Source organism: Podarcis erhardii, assembly GCF_964252035.2.
Source record: "Podarcis erhardii genome assembly, chromosome: 1".
Lineage (NCBI taxonomy): Eukaryota > Metazoa > Chordata > Lepidosauria > Squamata > Lacertidae > Podarcis > Podarcis erhardii.
Window position 1 is genome coordinate 30,676,055 of NC_138497.1, and position 27,993 is coordinate 30,704,047.

Here is a 27,993-nt window from a genome sequence, read left to right on the forward strand (position 1 = left end):
AGTGCATAAGCTGTATTACTGAGAAGGCTGTAAAACCTTCATTTCCACGTTGTGCAGAACAAAGAAGCAACAAAGTGCTTGACATAGTGCACACTGACATATGTGGACCCATGAGTGTTCCCTCACTGGGAAAGAATAGATATATTTTAATATTTCTGGATGACTTTTCAAGATTTTGTGTTGTGTATTTCCTCAAAGAGAAGAGTGAGACAGTGGACAAGCTCCAGGAATACATTGCCATGGTCAAGAATAAATTCCAAAGAGCTCCAGCTGTGCTAATGAGCGACAATGGAGGTGAGTACTGCTCAAATGAAATGCAGGCTCTCCTGGCCAAGGAAGGAATTGCACATGTAACCACAATTCCTTACACACCACAGCAGAATGCCATAGCTGAGAGAAAGTTTAGGTCCATTATGGACATGACAAGGTGCATGCTAAAGGATGCATGTTTGCCACAGAAGCTGTGGGCCGAAGGAGTGTACACATCGGTCTATTTGCAGAATAGACTGCCAACTAAAGGTGCAGAGCGCACACCATTTGAACTTTGGCATGGGAAAGCTCCCAATCTGTCGCACATACGTGTGTTTGGAAGTCCGTGTTATTTCCACGTGCCCAAGGAACACAGACACAAGCTTGACTCCAGGGCAAAAGCAGGTATCCTGGTGGGATACGCCTCTGGAGGCAAAGGATATAGAATTATGGACTTACAAACTGGTAAGACAAATGCATACCATGCGGTTTATTTTGATGAATATGGAAAAGTAGACACTAAGAACACTGTTGTGGATTCTTCTGATGAGTCAGAAAGGACTCAAGAACTTGTATATTTCCCTTTTGAGACCCCACAAAGTACTAATCTGCCTTCGAGTGTTACAGCACCCCCTACAGGCGACACAGAGGACCAGAACCCTGGCGGCACCAGAGACGAAGATGAGGACTCAGATGGGGACATGCCTGCGTTGGAGGAGGATGAGGAAGCTGATGCGGTCCCAGAACCAGAGGTCAGACGCTCGTCCAGAACCAACAAAGGTGTCCCACCATTACGGTTGTCCTACTTTGCAGGGTCGGCGTTTCCACAGGAACCTTCCACTTGGGAAGAGATACAGGAGATGCCAGCTGCAGAAGCCAGTCTCTGGAGGAAGGCCGCACAGGAGGAGATGGATGCACTGCATCAGAACAAGACGTGGACACTCACTGAGCTGCCTCCCGGTAAGAAGGCCATTGGCAGTAAATGGGTTTTCAAGGTTAAGAAGGGGTCAGAAGGAGAAGTGCAGCGCTACAAAGCTAGACTTGTAGCACAGGGATTTTCACAGCGTTTTGGTGAAGACTATGATGAAGTTTTTGCACCAACCGTGAGGTACAGCAGCGTAAGAATGCTTTTAAGCATTGCAGCCTCCAAGAAAATGAGAGTGAAACACATAGACATTGCTACCGCTTTTCTACATGGGCAGATTTCTGAAGAAATTTATATGAAACAGCCCAAAGGTTTTGTGAAACCACATGAGGCACATTTAGTGTGCAAACTGCAGAAAGGACTTTATGGACTTAAACAGGCTGCTAGAGCCTGGAACCAGAAGTTGCATAAAATGCTGACGCAACTTGGGTACAAGCAAGGCGACGCTGACAAGTGCTTGTACAGTAAGTCAAATAATGGACAATTCTCATATATCTTAGCATTTGTTGATGACCTGATTATTGCCACAGCAAGTGAGAAAGACTATACACAGATAGTAAAACACCTTAGCAAAGAGGTGGAGGTCAAGGAGCTAGGAGATGTCCAGTACTACCTCGGGATCCAGGTGGAAAGAGAAGAGGACGGCTCATTTCTTCTCAGCCAAAGACAGAAGATCCACGAGCTGATTGAGCACATGCAGATGCAAGACGCACATCCAGTTGCTACACCGATGGCTACTGACTTCCTGAAGAATCAGGAGGATTCGAAGCAGTTGCCAGACAACAATGACTACAGGTCGGCGATTGGTAAACTTTTGTATTTAGTTACCACATGTAGACCTGACTTAGCAAATGCTGTGGGGATTCTTAGCAGAAAAGTGAATTCTCCCACTGAGCATGATTGGGCAGGTGTAAAGAGGGTGGTGCGATATTTGAAGGGTACCATGAATTGTAAATTAAGGTTACCAGCCGTCAGAGACCCTAAGTTGGTTGGGTATACTGATGCGGATTGGGCTGGGGATAATGCTGATTATAAATCAACAAGTGGTCATGTTTTCATGTTTGGTGATGGACCTGTTTCATGGGGCAGTTATAAACAGAGCTGTGTAGCATTATCTTCCACAGAATCAGAATACGTTGCAGCAACAGAAGCCTGCAGAGAGATCGCCTGGCTTGATCAACTCATAAAGGACTTTGGGTTGGTGAGAAAAGGGCCTGTCAGCTTGCTAGAGGACAATCAAAGTTGCCTGAAGCTGACGCAGAGTGAGAAGTTCCTGGCCAGAACAAAACACATTGGGGTTAAATACCACTACATACGCCAGATGATCCAGGATGGACTTGTGGAACTATCCTACTGCAGCACCCAAGAGATGACTGCTGACATCCTGACGAAACCCCTACCAAGAGAGAGTTTCCAGAATCTACGTGTCAAGCTGGGACTCTGGGTGGTTGAATAAAGTTGTTTATGTTTTGTGTATGTTGTATTGCCTGAGAAGGGGTATGTGGGATGTAAACACAGGAGCAGTCAATGACAACATTCCTAGAGTGTACATGTTAGAACATGGGGAGGGATGTCTGTCCAGCAAGCAGGTAAACTTCCTGGGGACGGACTTCCTCCGCATGTGACCAGAGGTGGGTGTGGCCTCACCTGTGCAGGTAATGATAAAAGCACAGGGCAGGCAGCCACTCTCTCTCTTGCCTCTTGCCTCTCTGCCATCTTCATCTTCTGAAGGAGCAACATGCCCTCTTGGCTCCCAGCCAAGAGAGGACAGTACTATCTTTCTACAAGATAGATTCTAACTGCATGTAACCTTTTTAAGCCTGCCTACCTTCTGGGATCATATTGTGAACAGAACGTGAGTAAACTCTTTTATACTTTTATAAAGACTGTGTCGTGTCTTGTATTTTAAGAGGGAACAAAGGGGAAATTACCAGAGTAATTATTATAGAGGTTCTAGCGAACCTGTGCAAGCGTTACCGTTGCGAACTTAAAGGGGAATGTCTGTAAACTCTGCTGATATTTTGGGAACTTGTTAGTACAAGTTGGATAAGGATATAATTAGTCAATATATCCTCTCCTGCACCCCAGAACATTCCCACACTTATATCGGGGGAGTCTCCTGCCAAGGCACGTCGACTAGGAGCTCCCCCAGGTCACCGCTCTGGGGCGTGCCTTTGGCCCTCACCTCCATAGGCTTCGGACAGGGCCACGCCCCCCGGAGTCCTTTAAAGGACCACCCTTCGCTCGCTGGGGGGAGGTGATGGCGTTCCTCCCCCCCCCACATCCTCTTAACCCCTTCTTACCAATGCCTACCGGTCTTCCTGCACAGGAGAGAAGAGAGCTGCCTTATCAATCGTTGCAAGATGCAGCCCTTAGCACAGACTCTGTAATCCTTCTGCTTTGAGTGGAAGCCCCTTAACTGCTAAGGAGAGACATTTACAGGCAATAGTGATTCTCTCCATGTGTAAATGCTACGTGGCTACTTTTCTGATTTATTTAGCTTTTCTTCAGCTGTATCCATGAATAAGGCCCAAAAGAAATCAGAGACCCAGGAAATGGTGCAGTCCCCTCGGAACATTTCCCTATGGAGCTAGTCGCAATTGCTGCAGAAAGCCTAGATGTGTGGTTGAACTGCCAGGAAAAAAGCTCTATATTCTCCATAGCACTTAGCAGCACAAGGGGGGGAAGAACTCTGTACAACTGTGGCCTCATCTACACATTTGTTTGTCCCATGACAACATGTCATGGGTCCAAGAGGCTGGATTTTTTGCCCCGCCACAAAACCCGCTGTTCACTGCTGAATCGGAACAAACAACAAGCCACAGAACATTACTATTCATTATATACTGCCACCCATATATATTGGGCTTTACAAAGAATGGAGTCTGTTTCCCAAGGGCCTTACAATCTAGATTGTCCTTTGCTTTGATTCAACAGGGCTGCCCTTGCATTCTTGTAGGGAGCTCTAAGAAAAGGCAATCAAGGGATGCAGAGCCCCATTGGCAGAACAATTTAGATCAGTGGCTCCCAAACTCCCTCTCCCACCACACACCCCTTGAAAATTGGCAAGGGTCTCAGCAGCCACTTAAATGAATTCTCTGCCTTTGTAGCAATTGCACTGCGCTGTGCCAGATGCTGTATGATTTTGTATTTTTGCAGACAGGCCACCGGCTACCTTAATGGACCTTGCTAACCACCAGTGGTCCACAAACCAGTTTGGGAACCCCCAATTTAGATGGCTGTAATAAGAGAAGGATGCAAACCTCCCTCTCGAGATACAAACAATGTTTCTTGGAGGTTACTGTAGTAGCTGAGGCTGCAGAAGTGAGTGCGATGTGGGTTGTATAATATCTAGCCAGGTGCCAGGTGGGGAGTGCATCTGTTGTATTGAAATCAGTGCTGTCTGTGTTTCTAATAGTGACATCAGCAGCTGGTTATTTCACCCCTGAGGCTGCTTCTGCTGCGTCGCGAAGAAGATGCATACCACGTGCTTGTTGTTGTCCCAAAGGACGGCCTTTTGTTGGGGCATTGCACCATTAAGCTTGGATGATTTCTGTCCCTTGCTGCTTTTTGAAGTAGGCTTAGGGTGTTTGCAGCTCTGTGCTGGTGGTAAGTAGGCAAAGATGTTTCAAGATGGCTGAAAGAAACATCGAGCAAGGAACAGAGCAGCAACCACACGGTGCCTGTTGCCTTATAAATATGGAGTGAATTATACGGACGGCAGAATCAGAAAGTGATGGCCTTTCTGAACACTCTTTATTAAGCTTTGTTATTTATTAAGCTTTATTAAGGGGGGGGCAGAAATCAATATAGCATTTTATACAAACCTTCTCCCAACCCCGATGTGCTTTCAGCTTCACTCTCTCAGGCTGCATACACACTGCACATTTACAGCACGTTACCTCTGCCCCAAAATATTGGAAACTGTAGTTCACTCCTCAGAGAGCCATAGTTTCCAGCACCCTTAACAAACTACCATGCCTAGGATTTTTTAAGTGTGCTTTTAGATTTATGAAGCATACCCTCAAACATTTCTCTGATGAAAATAGGAACATCCCATACCATACTTATAATTTACTATTTATACCCCGCACATCTTACTGGATTGCCCCAGACACTCTGGGCGGCTTCCAACATATATAAAAACATAATAAAACAGTAAACATTTTTTTTTAAAAAAAAATCCCTATGCAGGATTGCCTTCAGACGGCTTGTTTTTCCCATCAAAAACTCCCATCAGTCTCTGTCAGTATGAAGGGCACCAGATTTGGGAGGTTTATTTTGGAGGGGGAGGGGAGAGCATTGGAGGCTTAAATTAAGGTTGCCATATTTCTTAAAGTAAAAACCAGGATACCCCGAAAGTTGTTGAGCTATTTTTTACAAAATGCCAACCTGCCCGCCTCCCCATGCAATTTTTCAATTGAGTTGCCTAAGGTCCAGCGCCGCCTTTTGGAAATTCCCCCCGGACATCAATTCTGCTTTTGAAATCCCAGTAATAATAAATAATAATAAATTTTTATTTATACTCCGCCCTTCCCAGTTCCAAAAACCGGGCTCAGGGCGGCTAACAACAAATTTAAAACACTTAATTGTAATACAACATAGAAGCAGCATAGAATACAGTATAAAAGCATGAATAACAATAAAATTCAAAGTTCAAAAATCAATTTGGGGGAAACCCATCCAATAAACATTAGATAGTCACCAGGGCTAGCTGGCTGAATTAGTCCTACTTGGGCCAGTGTGGAGGCCAAGGGAGAATTAGCTGTGGGGTCTCGGAGCGGGTAATCTTCATAAAAGGGGAGGGGGAGGGAAGAGAAGGGAAATAAAAGATCAGGCTGAATTCAAATTAAAGGCCAGGAGGAATAGCTCTGTCTTACAGGCCTGGCGGAAGGAGGTTAAATGCTGAAGGGCCCAAGTCTCATGGGACAGAGCATTCCACCAGGTCAGAGCCATCACTGAAAAGGCCCTGGCCCTGGTGGAGGATAGTCTGACTTCCTTAGGGCCAGTAATGTTCAGGAAAATCTGGATGTATGGCAGCCCTACTTAAATTGCGTTTTGTAGTATCTGTTTATTTATAGCCCTTTAGGCTGAAGAAGCAGGGAGAAAAATCTCTGCTTGCTCCAGAGATCCAAAGGAGCTGCATCTATCAGCCAGGAACCTCTTTGCAACATTCCCATTTGGAAACCATTTTTTAACATCCAGGGCTGGTCATCCAGTATTCCTATCTTTCCCTATTACTTTGAATTCTTCACCTGAGCATAGAAATCTGCAGCTGTCCCATAGCACAACAGCTGCCCAATGCACAGTGCTCCTTTCCCCTCCCCTGATGAACTGCTCAGATAGGAAAGGAAAAGCCACAAGCCTGAAGGGTTCTTTGGAAAGACATTGCCCAGAATACTCCCTGCTGTTTCTGCTCTCCCTCTGCAGCGGTGCTTATGGTATGGATGCTGGCTCAGTCCACAGGCTTTGACAAGATGTATTCAGATCCATTCCAGTCCTGGAAATCTCCAATTCTACATATGCACATGGTGGTTGATGTTGCTTTGTGACTGCTCTGACAGCTCCTTCCTTTTAAATGCATGGGTTTGCAAGCTGGAGTGTTATTAATTGCCAAACAGCCTGCAAGCGCTATTATCGTTTATTCTGTAAAAGTTGTTAGCTCGCTTACTTTGGAAGTGTCCAGCTGTGTCCCAAGTAATCTTCCTTCATTCTGGGAAAGCCAATTGAGTACAGTATAAAAATTCACCTGTATCAAAGCTCGCTTGTTCACTAGACAGTGACTGCTGTCTGATATTTGTCCTGAGTTTTTACTGCTCGGTAAAAACTGTGTCTCTCCTGAATTAATAGCATCCATTAATCATACAGTAATGCCTCTTTGCTGCATCACAGCCTACAATTCAAATTATTCTCCTCCAGCTGTGGTACTGTCCTGCAGGATGAGGGCACTCCTAGGTCAAGTGGTTGCCCAAAATCCTATGTACATTGTACAAACAGTGAAAAATTATTTGTTGGAAAAAGATGACTACTCACACTGTTCCTAACTTAGCAGAGATTCTGTCTCACACCTTCCAATGTTGGGATATTGGCTACGACAAATCAGATGTACAAAATAAACTGATGCCTTATACTGGACCAATTTAAATTGTTTAACTAAAAGTATAAACTTTTACCTGTTTTTTAGCTCTCAAGCCAGTTTTCAAGTTCCAGATTTCACTCTGGTTGTGGGAGTGACCTAATTCTTCCTCCAGGAAAGCTTTGCTTCCAGACAGAGCCGTTTGCGGTATTAAGACATGCTAACTCAGCACACCTAAATCTGTTTACACACTATATTTTTAAAGCACATTCCAAGCACGCACACACACACACACACAGAATTCTGGGCACTGTGGTTTACCCCATACAGAGTTACACCTCTCAGCAACCTTTAACAAACTACAACACCCAGAATTCTTTGAGGCTAAAATGTGCTTTGAATGTGCTTTAAATGTATAGTGTCTATGCAGCCTGAGAGGCACAACCCGCAGACGCCTGTCATCCCTGTACTGCTTCCTGCTAGTGTAAATTTCATAGGACAGGCACGGCGTGCTCCAAATAGAGGAACATCCTGCAAACATTTGTGCAGCACAGTGGTACCTCGGGTTACAAACGCTTCACGTTACAAACACTTCGGGTTACAAACTCCGCTAACCCAGAAGTAGTACCTCAGGTTGAGAACTTTGTCTCAGGATGAGAACGGAAATCGCGCACTGGCGGCAGCGGGAGGCTGCATTAACGAAAGCGCATCTCAGGTTAAGAACAGTTTTAGGTTAAGAACGGACCTCCGGAACGAATTAAGGTCATAACCCAAGGTACCACTGTATTATGCCTCTTTTGAATTTTATTCTATTGCAATGCTGTGCCATACACTTCTGGTTCAGCACCTCCTGACCCAGTGATTGTGACCTTGGTCTCAAAATGTGCTTGCGATCTCTGCAGATGGCTGCCCCGTACTCAGCACTAACTGGAACACAGAACCATGCTCCTGTTGACGCTGCCATTTGAGGGTGGAGAGAGATGGTTCTCACCCTAGAAGGCCTGATGGCATTTTCATTCATATCACAGCAGGGGAGCTGGTTCACACATGCACGGCCCCATCTTGAATTTTCTCCACGTCTATACAATGACTGGCCAGTGAGAAAAGGAACTTCCTCCCCTGAAAAGATACAGAATTTCTATCTGCGGTGCCAAATCTGGCTCATTCACACACCCGAGTAATAACTGCATGTTGCAGTCACCCAGTGATAAGACGGACTTGTGTGCATCAATCAGCCCTGGGCCTCATGCCAGTACATGTACGAATGCTGCACAGAAGTGCGATGAGGGAACCATTTTACAAATGAATGGACATTAATAGCTAGTGCAGATTTTACAACCACCGTACAGGTGCAGAAAATGAAGAGGAGAGAAAAGATGTATCTGTCCTAAACATAGTTCCCTCCCAGTCTCATTGATTTTAGCGACCAGTAACTAGGCACAGTCTCGAAGGAAACTCCATAAAATCCTCCCTTCCCGATTTACTATGTACTGTATGTTCTTGTTTGCTTCAATACGGCTAGAATTTGAGCTGCTGGCTCAAATGCAAAATGAGCCCAGTTTGTGATATATATCAGGGAGGAGAGGAAAGGCAGTAGCTTGTTGGCATGAAGGCAGAACCTTAACAATATTGGGCAGCTGCCATTTACAAAATGCTCCCCTGCAGTGCCTGCTCCATCCCTGGAGCGCCTTGCCTTCCTCTGCTTGTGACCTAATCTCTCAACCTGCTCCTCTTCTCCTCCCTCCCTCCCTCCCTCCTCTCTCTTTCATTTCAGCATCCAGTCACTCATCACTGGTGGCCTGGCAGGAGCCTGTTAAGGCAAAATCAGACCCTCAGCATCGATCCATCAGAAGCCATTCACCCTATGCTTTATGATGGAACACACACAAAATAATAAATTCTGTGTGTATGTGTGTTCTACATTGCTTCAGCTTCATGGTGGCATCTCTCTGCACCTCAGGGTGGAATTCATTGAGAAGGGCTGTTTGCGATGGTCATAACTGGTAGAGCGCTTTCCCCCCATCTTCTAAGCTTGCTTTGTTTTTTCTTCCCCAGGGGGGTGGGGATGTTTTGTCAGTATAGTGGTACCTCGGGTTAAGTACTTAATTCGTTCCAGAGGTCCGTACTTAACCCAAAACTGTTCTTAACCTGAGGTACCACTTTAGCTAATGGGGCCTCCTGCTGCTGCCGCACCACCGGAGCACAATTTCTGTTCTCATCTTGAAGCAAAGTTCTTAACCCGAGGTAATATTTCTGCATTAGCAGAGTCTGTAACCTGAAGTGTATGTAACCTGAAGCGTATGCAACCCGAGGTACCACTGTATTGAGCAGTGACAGCCCTGCATAAAGAGAAGCCTGACAACAATAGCAACAGTGATACCAGGAAAGTCAAGGGTAGCCACTCGGCGTCTGCCAAGGGCTGGGGGCTGATGGGGGAGAAACAGAAAAAGAGAGAGAGAGATTTTCAAGTAAACAAATCCACCAGAACACCAAACCTCGCTGATAAGACTGGAGCAGGGTATCTCTGGGCAGAGAGTTAGGGACACGTTTCTTTCTCAGCTTTGCCAGGGCACGTTGGGAGGGGAGGCAATTACTTGCTCTCCAACACGGTATCGATCGATCTGCTGCCGCCGCTGCGGCATATCGGATCTCAGGCCACGTCCCTGCTGCTTGTGGCTCCCCTCCGCCCTCTATAAATCCCCCTCCTCCTGCTCCCTCCGTAGCAGCACGTGGCTTGCAGCCAGATGAGGCGATGCAGGCATATCGATCAATCTGCTCACTCGCTCCGTCGCCATGGCAACCCTTCGCTGCTGCTGCCCCCGCCGCTACCGCAGTGCTGTTTACCTGGCTCAATTTATTCTCCTCAGCAGCCTCTATTCCACTCCTTCAGTTACTGTTAACCTGGCATGATATTGACAAAGTGCTCAGCAGATGGGGGGCGGGGGGGGGGCGTGTGTGTTGTTTTTAGCTGTTCATTCTGTGGCGTCTGGGATCCTAAGAGCTTGGATCCGGGATCCCATGCCAGCAGAGTCAGTCTTTAAAAAAGGACTCTGTGAAATTGGTGCAGTGTCTGTATATAATCTTTCTGTGTCTCACCGGGACAGAATGTTACTATTTGGAGGGAAGAGCCATAGTTCAATGGCACAGCCTCTACTTTGCATGCAGAGGTTCAGTCTCCTGCATTTCCAGAACTCCCTGTAAAACCTCTTCCTGTGTAGATTATGTAGTTTATTGTACTGCAATCTGCATTGGATCCCTGTTCATTCTGCAGCACGATTCAAAGTGACGGTTATTAAGGCCTTAGTTTGGGTCCAAGGCATTTCTTTTAGGGTTGCCATATTTCAAAAACTAACCCCAGTTCCGTTAAAAATGTGGAAACAGGACTGGAGAAAATAGCAACAACGTATGGCAAACCCTACCAATTACATGAGGCATACCTGTTCCTCTATAAACACATACTGCTGCCCTGGTGTCTGCTTTAGTCATCGTTTTGTTTTGGTCCTGTTAGGCTATGCCCACCAGACAGGGATGGGCCAGAAAACTCTCCTCCCTAATTAGCCTATAATTAGCCCCAAAGCTTCCTGGGTACTGGGGTGTGAATAAGACTAGAATCACAGCACACGGTACTCTATCATGATCTTCTGAGCCTCCAAGACTGCTAGGTAAACTTTATGTGTTGCTCTGACCAGACAGATCCATGCCTGCATGTAGGCCCCCACAATGGATTCTCATCTGGGACTTGCAGCATGTAAACTGGGAGCTGACCCACCTCGCTGGGGCCCTCCCTGCAGCCTTTGTGCTCCTGGCATCTGTGACTGGTTTCTCGGGGAGCAAGGGAGAAAGAAATTCCTTATCATGGCACATCTGTGGCTGAGTGGTTAAGAAATGAGGCAGGAGCTCTCTCGCTTTTTTCCCTGAAATTGCCTTCCTTCCTTCCCTCCTGGTGGGACTCAAACTCCCATCTCCTGCTCCCCAGGCCCATGTCCTATGCCATGGGCAGGCAAACTAAGGCTCTGGGGCCGGATCCAGCCCAATCGCCTTCTAAATCCAGCCCGCAGACGGTCCGGGAATCAGCATGTTTTTACATGAGTAGAATGTGTCCTTTTATTTAAAATGCATCTCTGGGTTATTTGTGGGGCCTGCCGGGTGTTTTTACATGAGTAGAAAGTGTGCTTTTATTTAAAATGCATCTTTTGATTATATGTGGGGCGTAGGAATTCGTTCACTCCCCCCCCCCAAATATAGTCCAGCCCCCCACAAGGTCTGAGGGACAGTGGACCGGCCCCCTGCTGAAAAAGTTTTCTGACCCCTGTCCTATGCAGTTAGCCACCGGATGATGCCGTGTGAGTCTCTGGCTGCCCTTGTCACATGTCCTGGCCTGTCCTTGGTTGGCAAAAGCGCCCTTCCCTCCCTGGGTGAGTCTTGAATCCATTCCCCGCCACCAAGGCCTGTGTTCTCAGCAGACCTCCTGCTCAGAGATATGTGTGTGTGTGCTGTGTTATGTGGGCTCTTCTTTCTTCCTTATGTAGGTTGTATTTCAAAGCAGTGCTTCTGAACAGCATAAGGGGATTTGAACCCCAGTCTGGAGAGGTGCCTTGGGACTGGCTGTGCTGGCTGATGGATTGGGGTGCTGTGCTGTGGTTTTGCATATTGTGCTGCAGGGGAGTGTTTTTGTCAGGACTACATTGGCTTCTTCCGTATGTGGGTGGCATGTGGGTATCATCACTCGCATGTTTCCTGACAAGTGGGCATTTCCAGGGATGATGGTGTGTGTGTGTGTGTGTGTGTGTGTGTGTGTGCCATTTTACAAAGCCAAAAGTGAGTGATGACAGCCCTCCCCCTTCTCTCTCTCACACACAATCACACTTCAGCTGAGCAGTGGGACTCTGTAGCCACCTCACCACTTCCACATATCTTAGATTCTTCTTGCCAATTATCTTATGACTGCAGGGTGATTGTGAGGGGCAGGGCAGAGAGATTTAACAGTTTCCTCCTAAAACTTAGTAGAAGCATGTGGGGCAATTGTCATCAGGTTTGCAGTGGAGAGGGAAGGGTTAAGCACCTCCACTGCGCTGCTCATTTGGTCAGTGGGGAGCAGCTGGGCAGCCCCCCTCTCTTTCCCCAGCTGCTCTGCTATTCCTGCAGGACTTTGTGACCTGTGATGAGGAGAGGGGCGGGTCTAGATGACATGTAGCCTAACTGGTGCATAGGATTCCTCTGTTTGCTCTTTATATGTCTCTGTTGAACCCTTTCCTCAAAGGGTACTTTTTTAGAGCCTTACAAGTAATGCATTCTCTCTCTTTTTTTAAAATAAATTTTTATTAAGATTTTAAAGATTACAGAAAAAAAGAGAAAATAATAACAATCAAAGAAAAAACAAAAAAAAATACATATAAAAAAAATCAGCAAAAACCAGAAAACAGAAGAAAAAAGATAAAAAACAAGTCAAACCTGTACATCACTTACTTACATTCACTTATTTCCTTGACCTCCTCACGCCTCCCATTTTTGTATTCTAATTCAATTTGTTATTTCAGCAAATCCTTCCAAGCTTATTTTTATCTTAATAATTTGTCTTAATATACTATAATTTTACATTCTCTCTTTCACCAACTCATTTTAACTTAATCCTTTATGTCATTTCTACTAAAACCACATAATTTTCTTTTCCCAACATCTTTCTAGCAATCCTTAATTTTGCAATATTTTTGAAGATAAACTTTGAATTTTTTCCAATCTTCTTCCACCAACTCTTCTCCTTGGTCCCGGATTCTGCCAGTCATCTCAGCCAGTTCCATGTACTCCATCACCTTCATCTGCCATTCTTCCCAGGTGGGTAGATCTTGTGTCTTCCAATACTTTGCGATGAGTATTCTTGCTGCTGTTGTACATAAAAAAAGTTCTATCCTCCTTTCGACAAGTAATGCATTCTCAGAGACATACAGCAGTAGGCACTTGGAAGCCTCCCTGCTACAAACACGGTGGGGATGCTGCCTATAGCATATTATTGGGTAGCAAAGCCCCATTCAAACCTAGCCTACAGGGTGTGCTTTTTTCATTTCAAGAATGCCATTGAGTAATGCCACTTGTCAGTACCGCTAATGCATGGAAGAAATGGGGTTTTCCACCAGGATTCGGATTGGCCCAGCCACTTCATTCGTTTTTTAAATGTCCTCTTGCTTGGGCCCATTAAGTAAAACAAAGTTTGATAATGCTAGATAGAAAGTAGAAACGAGCTGTTTTTAAATTGAATGATCATACGAGCTCCTTTCATATGATAGATATGGGAAATGCAGCCCGTTTAATCTTCACTTGCAAAAATGGCCTCCAACCTTTTTTTAGCAGCTGGCTCTACTACAAAGCTGTGCTGTAAAACAACAACACCCCCTCGGCCCAATTTGCTTGTCTTGCTACACTAAGCTGAGATACACCTTTTACTCCAGATTCCTTTGTGTGCAGTTTTATTTTCCAGAATGTATTGAGTCGACTGTCTGGGTAGCCGCCCCCACCCTCCAAAACTCTTCAAGGTTGGGGTGGTATTTGCATGTGTGTGTGTGCATGTATGGGGGGGGGGAGAGAGACTCCTGCTGGGCTCCCCAGACAGGGAAATGTGCATCTCTCCTCACACTGCAGGCTGCAATTTCCGGCAGACATTTGAGGTCCTCGACATCTGCATAATGTGCGCTGGTCTCCTAGCAACCGGGAACAGCTGTCTGACATTTCCAAGATTAAACTGTAACTATACACGGCTATTGCCAAGGAGCGGGGGTTGGGGGGGGTGAAGGAAAAAGGCCTTTCGCTTCCTGGCTCTTTCCAAGCTATTTATGTTTCAGTCATTTCCCGCTCAGAGGAAGGAGGCTCCAGCTTTTGAGGTGCGGCCACCATTGCGGCTGAGGAGACAGATTCTGCACATACATGTTTTTGTTTCAGAGGGATTTCTTTTAGGAGGGGCAGGAAAGGAGGCCACGAAAAAGCTCCACAAGCAGATTCCCCCTCTCCTGCTGAACCACAAGCATAGAAATCATAGAAATCCCTGCTCTTCCCCTTTTGGATTCCTACTGTTTTGACAGCGGTCCTCCTTTGGAGTAATAGATGTATTATTATTATAGTAGATGCAAGCTGTCCCCCACATTGACCCTTTTCAATGACAGCAGCATAACTGTATAGATGTTAGACCAGAGGTTCCCAAACTGTGGCCTGAGGACCACCAGTGGTCCATAAGCTCCATTCAGGCATGTCTGTGGATTTGTGGTGGAAGCCAGGAGACGGCGCATGCATTATGTTAAATATTCAGATTGACTTTTAATTGAAGTTTGCATTTTGTTTGCGTTACAAATTGCATTTTATTGCATTACAGTTTGAATTCAAATTGGAATACCATAAAATGCAACACATAAGAAATAAAAGAAGCAATAAACTTACACTTAAAAACCATACAGCATCTAGCACAGTTGGAACGACCATTGTTGTAGACAAATTCTTCAAAGAAACAGCAGTGAAACATAACAGCATAAGGCACGCTCCAGTTCTAAATGTCTTTAGGCTGTGATTCTTAGCACACTTACCTGTGGGTAAGCCCCACTGAATGCACTGGGACTTACTTCTGAGCAAATGTGCTGTACAAACTTACTTGGGAGTAAATCTCATTAAAGCCCAGGCAGTGGCGTAGCAAGGTCAGGTGGTACCCGGTGCGGATTTTTTTTGGTCAACGCCCCCCCCCCCTTGAAATTGAAATCTGTCAAAGAGAGCCGTGCAGGCAACCACGATGCAGATCCTGCCTTCTCCCCCTTCCTCCCTCCACCCCCCATCAAAGAAAGCCACGCAGGTGATGCTGTTGCTGGTCCTGATCCCGCCTTGCCTTGTCAGAGACACAGCTCTTTCTCACCTCCCTCCCTCCACCCCCAAACCAGTGTGTTTTGTTCCTTAAATGAAAGGCGAAAACAGGCGACCACAGCCTCTCTCACCCCCGCGCCCTTCTCGGGAGTTTGCGTCAGCCCCAGAAGGACCCTGCTTTGCCCTGTGAGCAGCACAGCTTCGACCACGGCATGCACGGCCACACAGACACACACACAGCCCCTGAGCGAGGGCGAGACATGGACAGGCAGGGAGAGCAGGGTCCGGCCCACTGTGCACGCGCCCAGCCACAGAGGTGGGAAAGAGATGCGTTGGTGTTTGCGATGCAACTCAACCCCACTTGGTTCCATTACACAGACAGCGTCAAGTTCAGCTGGCATTTTGTCACCCCCCTCATGATGGCACCAGGGGTGGCCAGCACCCCGGCACCCCCCTTCCTACACCCCTGAGCCCAGATTGTCAGGGCTTGTATAGCTCTGTGTGTGGCATTTTGGAAGTCCAGATTGTAAATCGGGGATTGTTTATCCATGTGCCATATCTACCCCATTTAGCTTTTTTAAAGACCAAAATGATTTTCTGCTTACTCCTCATCCACACAGTCCTTGCTAGTTGCTTCAGGTGTTTTAAGGTGCCCAAAACTTTTTCAGTCCCCAAATCGGGTGGCTCTTCTTGCCTTTAAAAAGGACCTCTTCTTTCTCTGGGGTGCCACCATTGCAAGAAGGTCTTACAGCTCAGGAAACAGGAATTCTTCCTGTTTTCTAAGACCTTCTTGCAATGGTGGCACCCCAAAGAGAGCAGAGATCCCTTTTAAAGGCGACAAGAGAACTTCCTGCCTAGTTCCCCCTCCCCTCCCACTGCTGTACAGTGAAGGGCAGAGATTCCCCTGTTCCACTGCTGGTTAACAGAAGAATGAGAATGCTGTCTGAATGTGTGTTTCTGTTTGACTTGATGTGTTTGTGCAAGCATGCCTGCTTGTCTGCCTGCCTGCCTGCTCACAGAAAGAGGTGGAAAAAGAGAGAAAGGGAATACCGTATTTTTCTGTCTATAAGACGCTCCCATGTAGAATCATAGAATCATAGAATCATAGAATCATAGAATCATAGAGTTGGAAGAGACCACAAGAGCCATCGAGTCCAACCCCCTGCCAAGCAGGAAACACCATCAGAGCACTCCTGACATATGGTTGTCAAGCCTCTGCTTAAAGACCTCCAAAGAAGGAGACTCCACCACACTCCTTGGCAGCAAATTCCACTGTCGAACAGCTCTTACTGTCAGGAAGTTCTTCCTAATGTTTAGGTGGAATCTTCTTTCTTGTAGTTTGGATCCATTGCTCTGTGTCCGCTTCTCTGGAGCAGCAGAAAACAGCCTTTCTCCCTCCTCTATGTGACATCCTTTTATGTATTTGAACATGGCTATCATATCACCCCTTAACCTCCTCTTCTCCAGGCTAAACATGCCCAGCTCCCTTAGCCGTTCCTCATAAGGCATCGTTTCCAGGCCTCTGACCATTTTGGTTGCCCTCCTCTGGACACGTTCCAGTTTGTCAGTGTCCTTCTTGAACTGTGGTGCCCAGAACTGGACACAGTACTCCAGGTGAGGTCTGACCAGAGCAGAATACAGTGGCAGAATATAAGACTCCTCCTATTTTTGGGGACTCAGATTTAAGAAAATGGCGGGAGATGGCCCAGAATATAAGACGCCCCCTAATTCTTGACATTATTTTTTAGGAAAAAACCCTAGTCTTATACATGGAAAAATATGATAGTTATGCTCACTTTTGATCTGTCCCTGCCTAATGCTGGCTTCTACACTACCCACTGCCAGCATGCAGCCCTTAACAGATTACCCCTGTTGGGGGGTACTACTCCCGAAGGAACATGATCCTTGCATTAGAACCTCATTCATACCAAAGGATAGAATCATAGAGTCGGAAGGGACCCCATGGATTATCTCATTCAACTCACTGCAACACAGGAATATGCACCCATACAGGGATCTAACGTGACCTGGGCGTTGTCAGCACCATGCTCTAACCAATCGAGCCAACTAGCAAGGCTAGTGCAACTTGTAACACTGAAAAAACTAACAAATGCATTGTGGCATGACCTTTTGCAAATTGGAAGCCAGCTCATCAGGTATGTGAAATGTTATCCTCAGCTGGTTACACTCTATTCATAAATTGGAAGGGGAGAGATGAGTTTGCCATGAAATACAAAAGTAGAGACAGGGTCTCACTAGTGGTGGCTCCATGATAACAGCACTTCCTCTGAACTGAAGTGCAGATGGCTCCATCAATACAAGCCTTTAAATAGATTTTTAAAAATTCCATTTATTCCAAGTAGTTTATTCTGAAAGATATGATGCTGTTATTTTGTTGTTTTTATTGTAAAATACTGCTGTTTTAAAGAACGGCTTTTCTAGATAATTTTGGTGGCATTTGATGCTTCGATATATTAATTTTATATATCATAGAATCATGCATAGGGAAGCCATTTTGACAAGTCTGTGGCCTATATATTTTTTTTTAAATCATCTGCAGATCTCAGACCTCTGTAACAGTTGTGAAAGTGACTGCATGTAAAATTATATCTATATATACACCATTTCCACCGGATCGCATCAAAAATGACAAGTGAACTATTGGGTGCAACGTGGTCAAAGTAATCAGCTCAAGGGGGACACTGACTTGAGACCAGCTCAACTTGTTGCACCAGTTGTAATTTAAACCAGGTGAAAGATTCATGCACGTATCCAAAGGCTGAAGTTCCAGACTTTATTTTAAGCCAAATAAACAAAGCCTCTGGTGATGTAATTCCGTGTCCCCAGCCCACCCTGAAACCCAGTGAGCTGTTTTCCTTCCCAAAGGCCAGAAGAGACAGTCCATCTCCACCCCGCACCTGCTAACGCTGAGCTCTGTTATTGCTCTGTAATCATTGACTAACTTCACATTGGATTTGTTTTGCTTTTAATTCTTTTGCTCTGTTTTTAAGCAAACAAGAATGGAAAAGCACGCACTCTGTGCACAGTTTGGCTGCAGCTGTCAGTTCCTTTTGGCTACTCTCTAGTGCCAAGGGCAGCAGGATCCAGGAATTTATCTGCTGGTGCCAGGAAGAAATCACTGACCCAAACAAGGGAGTCAGGAGGACTTGGGCTGGAGTTCTTGCCAGGGATCAACAAACGGCCAGAGAGGGAGAGGCTGCTGAGTCATCACTGTTTCAGCTGCTGCAAGCCTTTCCAGGGGACACTGCTCCTGCTGCTGCTGTTGCTAAGATTCTTGGGAGCTGACTGATTGCTCCTTCTATAGTCATGTAAAACACACATGCAAGTCAGAGGAGTAAGAAAATACCAGCTGGGTTTGGCTTGCATCAAGGAAACAGCTTGCTGTCTACAGTTGGCCAATCTCTGTCTGCTCTTCCCCTGCCCCCTCAGGTATCCTGGGACTACTGAATCTAGTGCTGGTTTGAAACATGGGGCCTAAAGATGGGAGGGTAGCCTTGAACTCCGGAGACCGAGTTCAAATTCCATTGCAGTAATGGGATTTAAGGGATAATAACTTTCCCAAGGCCACTCGTTGGGTGGCCTTGGGCAAGTCATGAGCGTAATGGAACACAGTTAAGTTTCCTGAAGATCTGAAAAGTCATGAGTGAAAGGATATGAGATGGGCAAGAAAAAATGCTTTGCTGGATCAGGCAAAGTGATCCTTGCCACATTCTGAGGTGTGAGAGGCTCAGAAAAGGCTTGAGTCACACTAAGGAAGAGCACACTTGAACTGACTCGCAGCATTCCATAGGGTCATTAGGATAAATCGCTCAATCCTGGCTTTTTAAAAGGCAAAAGTAATAGGAAAGCGCACAGACTCCTTTAGCAAAGGTGTTCCTGTGGCCATTTAACAATCGCCTCTTTGTTTCTTTTACGGACTTAGCTTCAGTTTTCCCTCGCTTTCTTTTGGTATGCCTTTTGTCATACCAACAGTTATTTGGACAGTGCTCTGCTTGAAACTGGATATGCCGATCTGATGCTTCAGGAAATTGCTGGCTGAGGTCACAGAAGGGTAGTGGAATGTTAATATTGGGCAGAATGAAATGATGTTGAACCAATACACACCCATTTACCTCAGAAAACTAGTGAGTTTTGTTCACATGCTCCGATCAAACCAAATCTGGCCTGAGAAACTTGGACCAGGCTAGCTGGCTTTATTTGCTTTTGTTAGCTTCTGATAAGTTTGCTTTCCTCAGTAGACTAGAGCTTACCTTGTCTTGCTCAAGTCAACTGGGCGTATCTTATGAAATTACTTTCCCTGCTGTCGGAGGGCCTGCAGCATGCAGGCATCTTGACCTATCAAGTTCTTTGCAATTACTATGCTATAATATCTTTTGATGAAGGTTCTATATTTTAAATAACTGGGAATTTATGTAGGAGCATGGTAGCATACTTTTGACTCGTGTGCTATACATGGTGTAATACTTAGCATTCCATTCCTTTCTGACCCTGGATGCTATAAAGCATCTTATTCATTCTCCCTACAGATTCAGTCTCTTTGTTCTTGATATCATAAGGGAGCAGAGAGATTCACAGATGAGAAAAACGTTTCACACTCTACGTGGGGCTACCTTTGAAGATGGCTCAGGAACTGCAGTTGGTGCAAAAAACGAGTCCTCAGTGCAGCTTGCAGCATGGAATGCATGCCTGCAATGTTGTTCTGTACAAATTGTTCTTGGGCTCAATTCAATGTACTGGTGTTTGCCTTTAAAACATGAAATGATTTAGGGCTTGGATACGTAAAGGACTATGTCAAGCAGTAGGTGCTGCCCTTCCAAATAAACATAGGCAGGTGGGCATGGAAGACAAGCCTTTCTTGGCAGTGGAACCTACAAACAAACAAATCTGGACAAATGCTCAGGTCATCTGGAAGTTACTCTAGTCTCCTGCATAGCATGTAATCTGGCCCCATCTTTGCTGTTGGCCTATTCCAGCATTTCGAATCCCCTACCCATTTGTCCCCCAAGTGGCATCCTCACCCCTACTGCCCCTCCTCCATTCCTCTGCTGGATCTGGGGAGGCAGAAAATACTTTCACTGCAACATAGGGCACATCTAGACTTCTCCATATCTCTTCATGCCTTAGGGCAAAAAGTCTTTTCTTCTTACATCCTTTTATAAAATCATGCACGCCAATTGGTACATAAATAAACCAACAGCCTAATTAATAATAAAATTAATCACCCCTGCTCCTAATCTTTTTGTTTGTCGTCTTTGATTTCCCTGCAGGGCTGCAAAGGGCTTGGAGTCAAGTACTGCAGAATAATGTTTTTCTAACCTAAGTTCAGTTTAGCAGTTTATCCACATCCTGGATGTATGTGATGGACCTACCAAAAACAATTTAAGGATGGAATACTGAGGGAGTCTGTGTCCCCTCTAGATTTTAGATGAAGTACAAACATTTCTTCTTCTTGAACTCTTTGAAGGAATGACCATAACAAACAGTACACTGTCTCAAATAAATAGCAAGAGGCAACAGAAAACCTATGGGATAGCATTCTCTCCTCCTACCCACCTCACTGATTGGGATATATGTTCATCTCCTTCATTTATGGAATCTCAGATACTGACATTGTTCCCCAACCTTTCAGCCCAACAATTTTCTATTTGGGAGTGTTCCCCACCCAAATGTGTAACATAAAAACTTACCGCATTCTGATAAACTTGTGTGATGCCATGACAGATACCCTCTATTACTGTATTCTAAGGACATATTAAGAAACAGACTAAATCAGACTGAAGGCCCATCACATTCTCACACCAGATGCCTATGGGAAGCCCACAAACAGGACTTGAACACAAGAGCCCTCTCTCCCCCTCTGCTCTCCAACAACTGGTTTTCAGAGGCATACTACTCCAACTGTGGAGGTGGAACATCTTGGCTAGTAGTCATTGATAGCCTTATCACCCAAGAATTAGTCACATCCTTTTTTTTTTTTAGACCTATCCAAGTTGGTGGCCATCATGACATCTTGATGAAGTGAACTCCACAGTGCTGTGTGAAGAAGTCCTTCCTGTTGTCTGTCCTGAATCTTCTAGCATGCAACTTCACTGGTTAGTCCCAAAGCACACGATGCCAACTGGAATCACCTTGATCTATATACTTGTTGCCACTCTCAGGGAATGCTTAAGGTTAGTGAGACAGGACTTGCCATAGCAGAAACCAGGACGGTACTGCTTCAGCAAGACTTGTTCTTCTATATATTTGGCAATCTGTCTTTAACAATGCTTGCCACCAGTTTTCCAAAAAGAGAAAGCTAGCTAGCATGTAATTTCCCAGATTCTCCCTAGATCCCATTATAAAATTTGGTGTTGACCCCTTTCCGGTCCTCTGGTACAAGTTACAGGCTTTTTTTGTTTGTTAGAACATCAGCAGTTTCACATTTTAATTCTTTAAGTAAAGGTTCTCTCTTGATTTCCATTGTGTCAGGGACTGCAGTCACATGCAGATGCATTCAATGCATGAAATAATTTTAAGAATCCAAAACTATTTTGTAAAAATAAAAATTGAGGACTTCTAAGCTCTTAGCAAGCCTTTGTCTTACTTAGAAAACGACATCTAATTCCAGCTTCCAATTCTGTGTTTCTCTCCTTGATTCCTTAAGAGTTTGGCTGCAACTTCTAGGTGTCAAAAGATCAGCAAACCACGGCCTTGACTGTTTTGATGGCTTGCCTAGAGACAGGGTGAGGGTGGGGTAAAGGGAGTGGAGAGAAGCCCTGAGTACAGTCACTGAGGCACTCAAAGCTTTTGTTCTGTGCTGAAGGTCATCGAAGGCAGGTAGTGATCTCCAAAGACAGTGACTTTGCTTTTCGGAGAGGGGGAAAACAGAGCAGTGGCCACCAAATAACTTGGGAAAATAATTTCAAACATGGGTGCCTATTAATGTGTTGAGCGTGCACAACCACCGCTAGCCATGCAACACATAAATATTTTCATGGCACAGCAACGAGGGGTCATGTTCAACTGATGACAGCGACTGCCTTCAAAACAAGTCGGTGACAATGTTGCTTCTGCCTTTGCAAAGGAAAACTGCTCTGTCTGTCTCCCAAGAATTCCAGCGGCCAGATCTGCTGACACAGACTGCAGCTAGCCCCCCATCCCTAGGTTAACACAACAACAGTGCTATGGATAACTAAGCTGAATTGTACACCATCTCATTCTTTTTTTCTTTTTCTTTTGGCACAGACTGTTGCATCCTGGTTTGTAATCAGAACCATTTGTAGGTAGAGTGCATAAAATTCCAAGTCACAGGTCCCTTGGTGAAGATACAGAATGCTTTTAGAATTTTTACTAGTTGTATTACTTGTGGTATTCTTCCAGTGGAAGAATGCAAAGCAGAATCTGATTTCAGTGGCTTTGTAAACAAGGCTTCTATTCTGAAAAAAATATGCCGGGTAAGTAAATAAATCTAAACGAGTCATTGTAGAAATGGGATATGGCCTGCTGTGGAGTGGAAAGACACTTGAACTGGCATGACAAGGGTTCAAATCCTCCTTTAGCCATGAAATCACTGGGTGGCTTTGAACAACCTACTTGAAGACACCAGCAGGCTTAAACCAGGAAGTCAGGGAACAGGAACCAGGTCTGCACTACCAGGACCATGAATGGCTCATCCCATTTTGCTGCCCGAGGTGAAATGGGAAGGTGCTGCCTTGCGCATGTTCCACCTTGCCACCTCCACCGAAGCCTTGTGGCTGTGGCTTCCAAGTTCCATCGAGATCTCATGACAGCCTCATGAGAGGCCTCACATGACCTTCCCTAGCCCCTAAGTGAGGGTCTCCACTGGAGAAGCAAGAAGTGACTGCAGCTGGTTCTGCTGAGATCTCATGAGAGACCCACAAGATTGTGTGGAGGCAGTGGTGGAGTATCGTGGCGGAATACTGTGGAGTATTACACCACCTGAGGCAGCTGTCTCGGTCTGCCTCGTGGTTGGGCTGGCCCCAATGAAGACAGATTGCTGGTTAAGGAAATGACTGGCCTGACTCCACACTTCATAGTGCCAGGAAGAGGCTGGTCAGTCCAGAACCAATGCCTGCAGAGAGGAGTAGAAGGCCAGAGGTGCCTGCATGGGGGTGCCTGCTTCGTGCCCCCTCAATAATCTGTACCCAGAGTCATGGCCCCTCTGGCACCCCTGATGCTACACCCCTGGTAGTGAGTCACACTGGATTTTGCTGCACAAGAAGCACTTCTAGTGGGAAAATAGGAGCCAGGTTATCATGAAAGGTTGGCAGTTCACCAGACATTTCTTCTCTCGAAAGTTTAATGTGAACATGGAAGCACCATGTTTCATGGTGTCCATGGGCCAATTTCAATGAAACACAGCTATCTTTCAAAATCTGTACTTCTCTGAATTTTACGACTTAGGTTCCCCAACAGTATATAGAAAAAATCATATATGTACTTTAAAATGCTTTATATTAGGGGAAATTGCTTGCAAAATGTATATGTAACACCAAAATGTGTTTATTGGGGAAAAAATCACATTAAAATTTGATGAATTTCCATGAGGATTTTTTTTAAAATTGCAAATTGCTGCACAAATGTGGAGAAATGAATTTGAGATAGGAAAAAAGAGAAACCCAGGGAGCTGAAATTCCTCATTCCTAGTTAGCAGTGCCCCTACATGGAAAAAAACAAACCCACGTGATGGTCCATGTATCAGAATGCAACCTTCCAAATGAATGCTAAATATTAGATTTTGGCAGTAGCTCTCCACATTCTTGCCTGCTCCCTCACGCTCTTGCATCTACAAAATGCATGTTGATTTTCCGTTCCAAGGTAATATCATACTACTACTTAGTGTGCATATATTCTGGCACGAGTATTCCCCACAAAGGAGCAACGCGTTATCAGATTCTGCTACAAAGCTGCTTGACTTCCTTTGTGTGTTACTGCTGAAGATGTGCAAGAACAGGAGTTTTTCCAGGCCAGCCATTCGGCCTCCCCCCTTCCCACAAACAGATCACAAGATTAGCCCCCAGCAGTGCTGTCAGATTTTGTTTGTTTTAAAAATTCCACTCTGACTTCCTTGGAAGAAAGAAAAAAGCAAGACAGCTTATAAAACATCAGCATTATAAACATCAACATTGCATGTCAAACCACAAGAAGTCATCCCACTCTGGACTCATTTTTTCCCTTCTGGAAATGTGTGACAAAAATGATGCAGCGTTTGTTCAATATAAGTATTTCATGGTAATTAAAATGTGTGCTGGATGACAACAAATTCCAGTTAATTTTAGTTAGATTAATGCAGATGTAGCACTTTTAGTTAGATTAATGCAGATGTAGCACTTTGTTTTATCAGTCAAAAATGGTGCCTTGTGTGGAGCACAGACAGTGTGGCCATTTCACCTCAGCCGTAGGAGACCGAGGGGCACATCAGTGTGGCCATTTCACCTCAGCCGTAGGAGAAGTAGGGGCACAGACAGTGTGGCCATTTCACCTCAGCTGTAGGAGAACTAGGGGCACAGACAGTGTGGCCATTTCACCTCAGCCGTAGGAGAACTAGGGGCACATCAGTGTGGCCATTTTACCTCAGCCGTAGGAGAAGTAGGGGCACAGACACTGTGGCCATTTCACCTCAGCCGTAGGAGAAGTAGGGGCACAGACAGTGTGGCCATTTCACCTCAGCCGTAGGAGAAGTAGGGGCACAGACAGTGTAGCTAGTTCACCTCAGCTGTAGGAGAAGTAGGGGCACAGACAGTGTAGCCATTTCACCTCAGCCGTAGGAGAAGTAGGGGCACAGACAGTGTAGCCATTTCACCTCAGCTGTAGGAGAAGTAGGGGCACAGACAGTGTAGCCATTTCACCTCAGCCGTAGGAGAACTAGGGGCACATCAGTGTGGCCATTTCACCTCAGCCGTAGGAGAAGTAGGGGCACAGACAGTATGGCCATTGCACCTCAGCCGTAGGAGAAGTAGGGGCACAGACAGTGTAGCTATTTCACCTCAGCTGTAGGAGAACTAGGGGCACAGACAGTGTGGCCATTTCACCTCAGCCGTAGGAGAAGTAGGGGCACAGACAGTGTGGCCATTTCACCTCAGCCGTAGGAGAAGTAGGGGCACAGACAGTGTAGCTAGTTCACCTCAGCTGTAGGAGAAGTAGGGGCACAGACAGTGTAGCCATTTCACCTCAGCCGTAGGAGAAGTAGGGACACAGACAGTGTGGCCATTTCACCTCAGCCGTAGGAGAAGTAGGGGCACAGACAGTGTAGCTAGTTCACCTCAGCTGTAGGAGAAGTAGGGGAACAGACAGTGTAGCCATTTCACCTCAGCCGTAGGAGAAGTAGGGGCACAGACAGTGTAGCCATTTCACCTCAGCTGTAGGAGAAGTAGGGGCACAGACAGTGTAGCTATTTCACCTCAGCTGTAGGAGAACTAGGGGCACAGACAGTGTAGCCATTTCACCTCAGCCGTAGGAGAAGTAGGGGCACAGACAGTATGGCCATTGCACCTCAGCCGTAGGAGAAGTAGGGGCACAGACAGTGTAGCCATTTCACCTCAGCCGTAGGAGTACTAGGGGCACATCAGTGTGGCCATTTCACCTCAGCCGTAGGAGAAGTAGGGGCACAGACAGTATGGCCATTGCACCTCAGCCGTAGGAGAAGTAGGGGCACAGACAGTGTAGCTATTTCACCTCAGCTGTAGGAGAAGTAGGGGCACAGACAGTGTGGCCATTTCACCTCAGCCGTAGGAGAACTAGGGGCACATCAGTGTGGCCATTTCACCTCAGCCGTAGGAGAAGTAGGGGCACAGACAGTATGGCCATTGCACCTCAGCCGTAGGAGAAGTAGGGACACAGACAGTGTGGCCATTTCACCTCAGCCGTAGGAGAAGTAGGGGCACAGACAGTGTGGCCATTTCACCTCAGCCGTAGGAGAAGTAGGGACACAGACACTGTGGCCATTTCACCTCAGCCGTAGGAGAACTAGGGGCACAGACAGTGTGGCCATTTCACCTCAGCCGTAGGAGAAGTAGGGGCACAGACAGTGTGGCCATTTCACCTCAGCCGTAGGAGAACTAGGGGCACAGACAGTGTGGCCATTTCACCTCAGCCGTAGGAGAAGTAGGGGCACAGACAGTGTAGCTAGTTCACCTCAGCCGTAGGAGAAGTAGGGGCACAGACAGTGTAGCCATTTCACCTCAGCCGTAGGAGAAGTAGGGGCACAGACAGTATGGCCATTGCACCTCAGCCGTAGGAGAAGTAGGGGCACAGACAGTGTAGCCATTTCACCTCAGCCGTAGGAGTACTAGGGGCACATCAGTGTGGCCATTTCACCTCAGCCGTAGGAGAAGTAGGGGCACAGACAGTATGGCCATTGCACCTCAGCCGTAGGAGAAGTAGGGGCACAGACAGTGTAGCTATTTCACCTCAGCTGTAGGAGAAGTAGGGGCACAGACAGTGTAGCTATTTCACCTCAGCTGTAGGAGAACTAGGGGCACAGATAGTGTAGCCATTTCACCTCAGCCGTAGGAGAAGTAGGGGCACAGACAGTGTAGCTAGTTCACCTCAGCCGTAGGAGAAGTAGGGGCACAGACAGTGTAGCCATTTCACCTCAGCCGTAGGAGAAGTAGGGGCACAGACAGTATGGCCATTTCACCTCAGCCGTAGGAGAACTAGGGGCACATCAGTGTGGCCATTTCACCTCAGCCGTAGGAGAAGTAGGGGCACAGACAGTATGGCCATTGCACCTCAGCCGTAGGAGAAGTAGGGGCACAGACAGTGTAGCTATTTCACCTCAGCTGTAGGAGAACTAGGGGCACAGACAGTGTGGCCATTTCACCTCAGCCGTAGGAGAAGTAGGGGCACAGACAGTGTGGCCATTTCACCTCAGCCGTAGGAGAAGTAGGGGCACAGACAGTGTAGCTAGTTCACCTCAGCCGTAGGAGAGGTAGGGGCACAGACAGTGTAGCCATTTCACCTCAGCTGTAGGAGAAGTAGGGGCACAGACAGTGTAGCCATTTCACCTCAGCCATAGGAGAACTAGGGACACAGACACTGTGGCCATTTCACCTCAGCCGTAGGAGAACTAGGGGCACAGACAGTGTAGCCATTTCACCTCAGCCGTAGGAGAAGTAGGGGCACAGACAGTCTGGCCATTTCACCTCAGCCATAGGAGAACTAGGGGCACAGATAGTGTAGCCATTTCACCTCAGCTGTAGGAGAAATAGGGGCACAGACAGTGTGGCCATTTCACCTCAGCTGTAGGAGAAGTAGGGGCACAGACAGTGTGGCCATTTCACCTCAGCCGTAGGAGAACTAGGGGCACAGACAGTGTGGCCATTTCACCTCAGCCGTAGGAGAAGTAGGGGCACAGACAGTGTGGCCATTTCACCTCAGCCGTAGGAGAAGTAGGGGCACAGACAGTGTGGCCATTTCACCTCAGCCGTAGAACTAGGGGCACAGACAGTGTGGCCATTTCACCTCAGCCGTAGGAGAAGTAGGGGCACAGACAGTGTGGCCATTTCACCTCAGCCATAGGAGAAGTAGGGGCACAGACACTGTGGCCATTTCACCTCAGTCATAGGAGAACTAGGGGCACAGACAGTGTGGCCATTTCACCTCAGCCATAGGAGAACTAGGGGCACAGATAGTGTAGCCATTTCACCTCAGCTGTAGGAGAAGTAGGGGCACAGACAGTATGGCCATTGCACCTCAGCCGTAGGAGAAGTAGGGACACAGACAGTGTGGCCATTTCACCTCAGCCGTAGGAGAAGTAGGGGCACAGACAGTGTGGCCATTTCACCTCAGCCGTAGGAGAAGTAGGGACACAGACAGTGTGGCCATTTCACCTCAGCCGTAGGAGAACTAGGGGCACAGACAGTGTGGCCATTTCACCTCAGCCGTAGGA

The 27,993-nt window shown here is 46.4% G+C and overlaps 1 protein-coding gene across 7 annotated transcripts in view; it reads left to right on the forward strand.

The window, feature by feature from the left end:
• The window catches only part of LOC309344552 (uncharacterized protein), a 131,242-nt gene that overhangs the window by 85,497 nt on the left and 17,752 nt on the right, over positions 1–27,993 (forward strand). For 4 of the 7 annotated variants that reach the window (XR_014157760.1, XR_014157761.1, XR_014157763.1 and 1 more), the window contains one exon: positions 9,025–9,252. The exons of 2 other annotated variants lie outside the window; for them this stretch is intronic. Coding sequence is in view for 2 of the 5 variants with exons in the window: in XM_081867051.1 (XP_081723177.1) it covers positions 9,025–9,125 (101 nt within the window). In the remaining 3 variants the exon portion in view is untranslated. Of the gene's footprint in view, positions 1–9,024; positions 9,253–19,630; positions 20,401–27,993 lie in introns of those variants that run through there. One more of the 7 variants, XM_081867053.1, reaches the window with a different exon arrangement.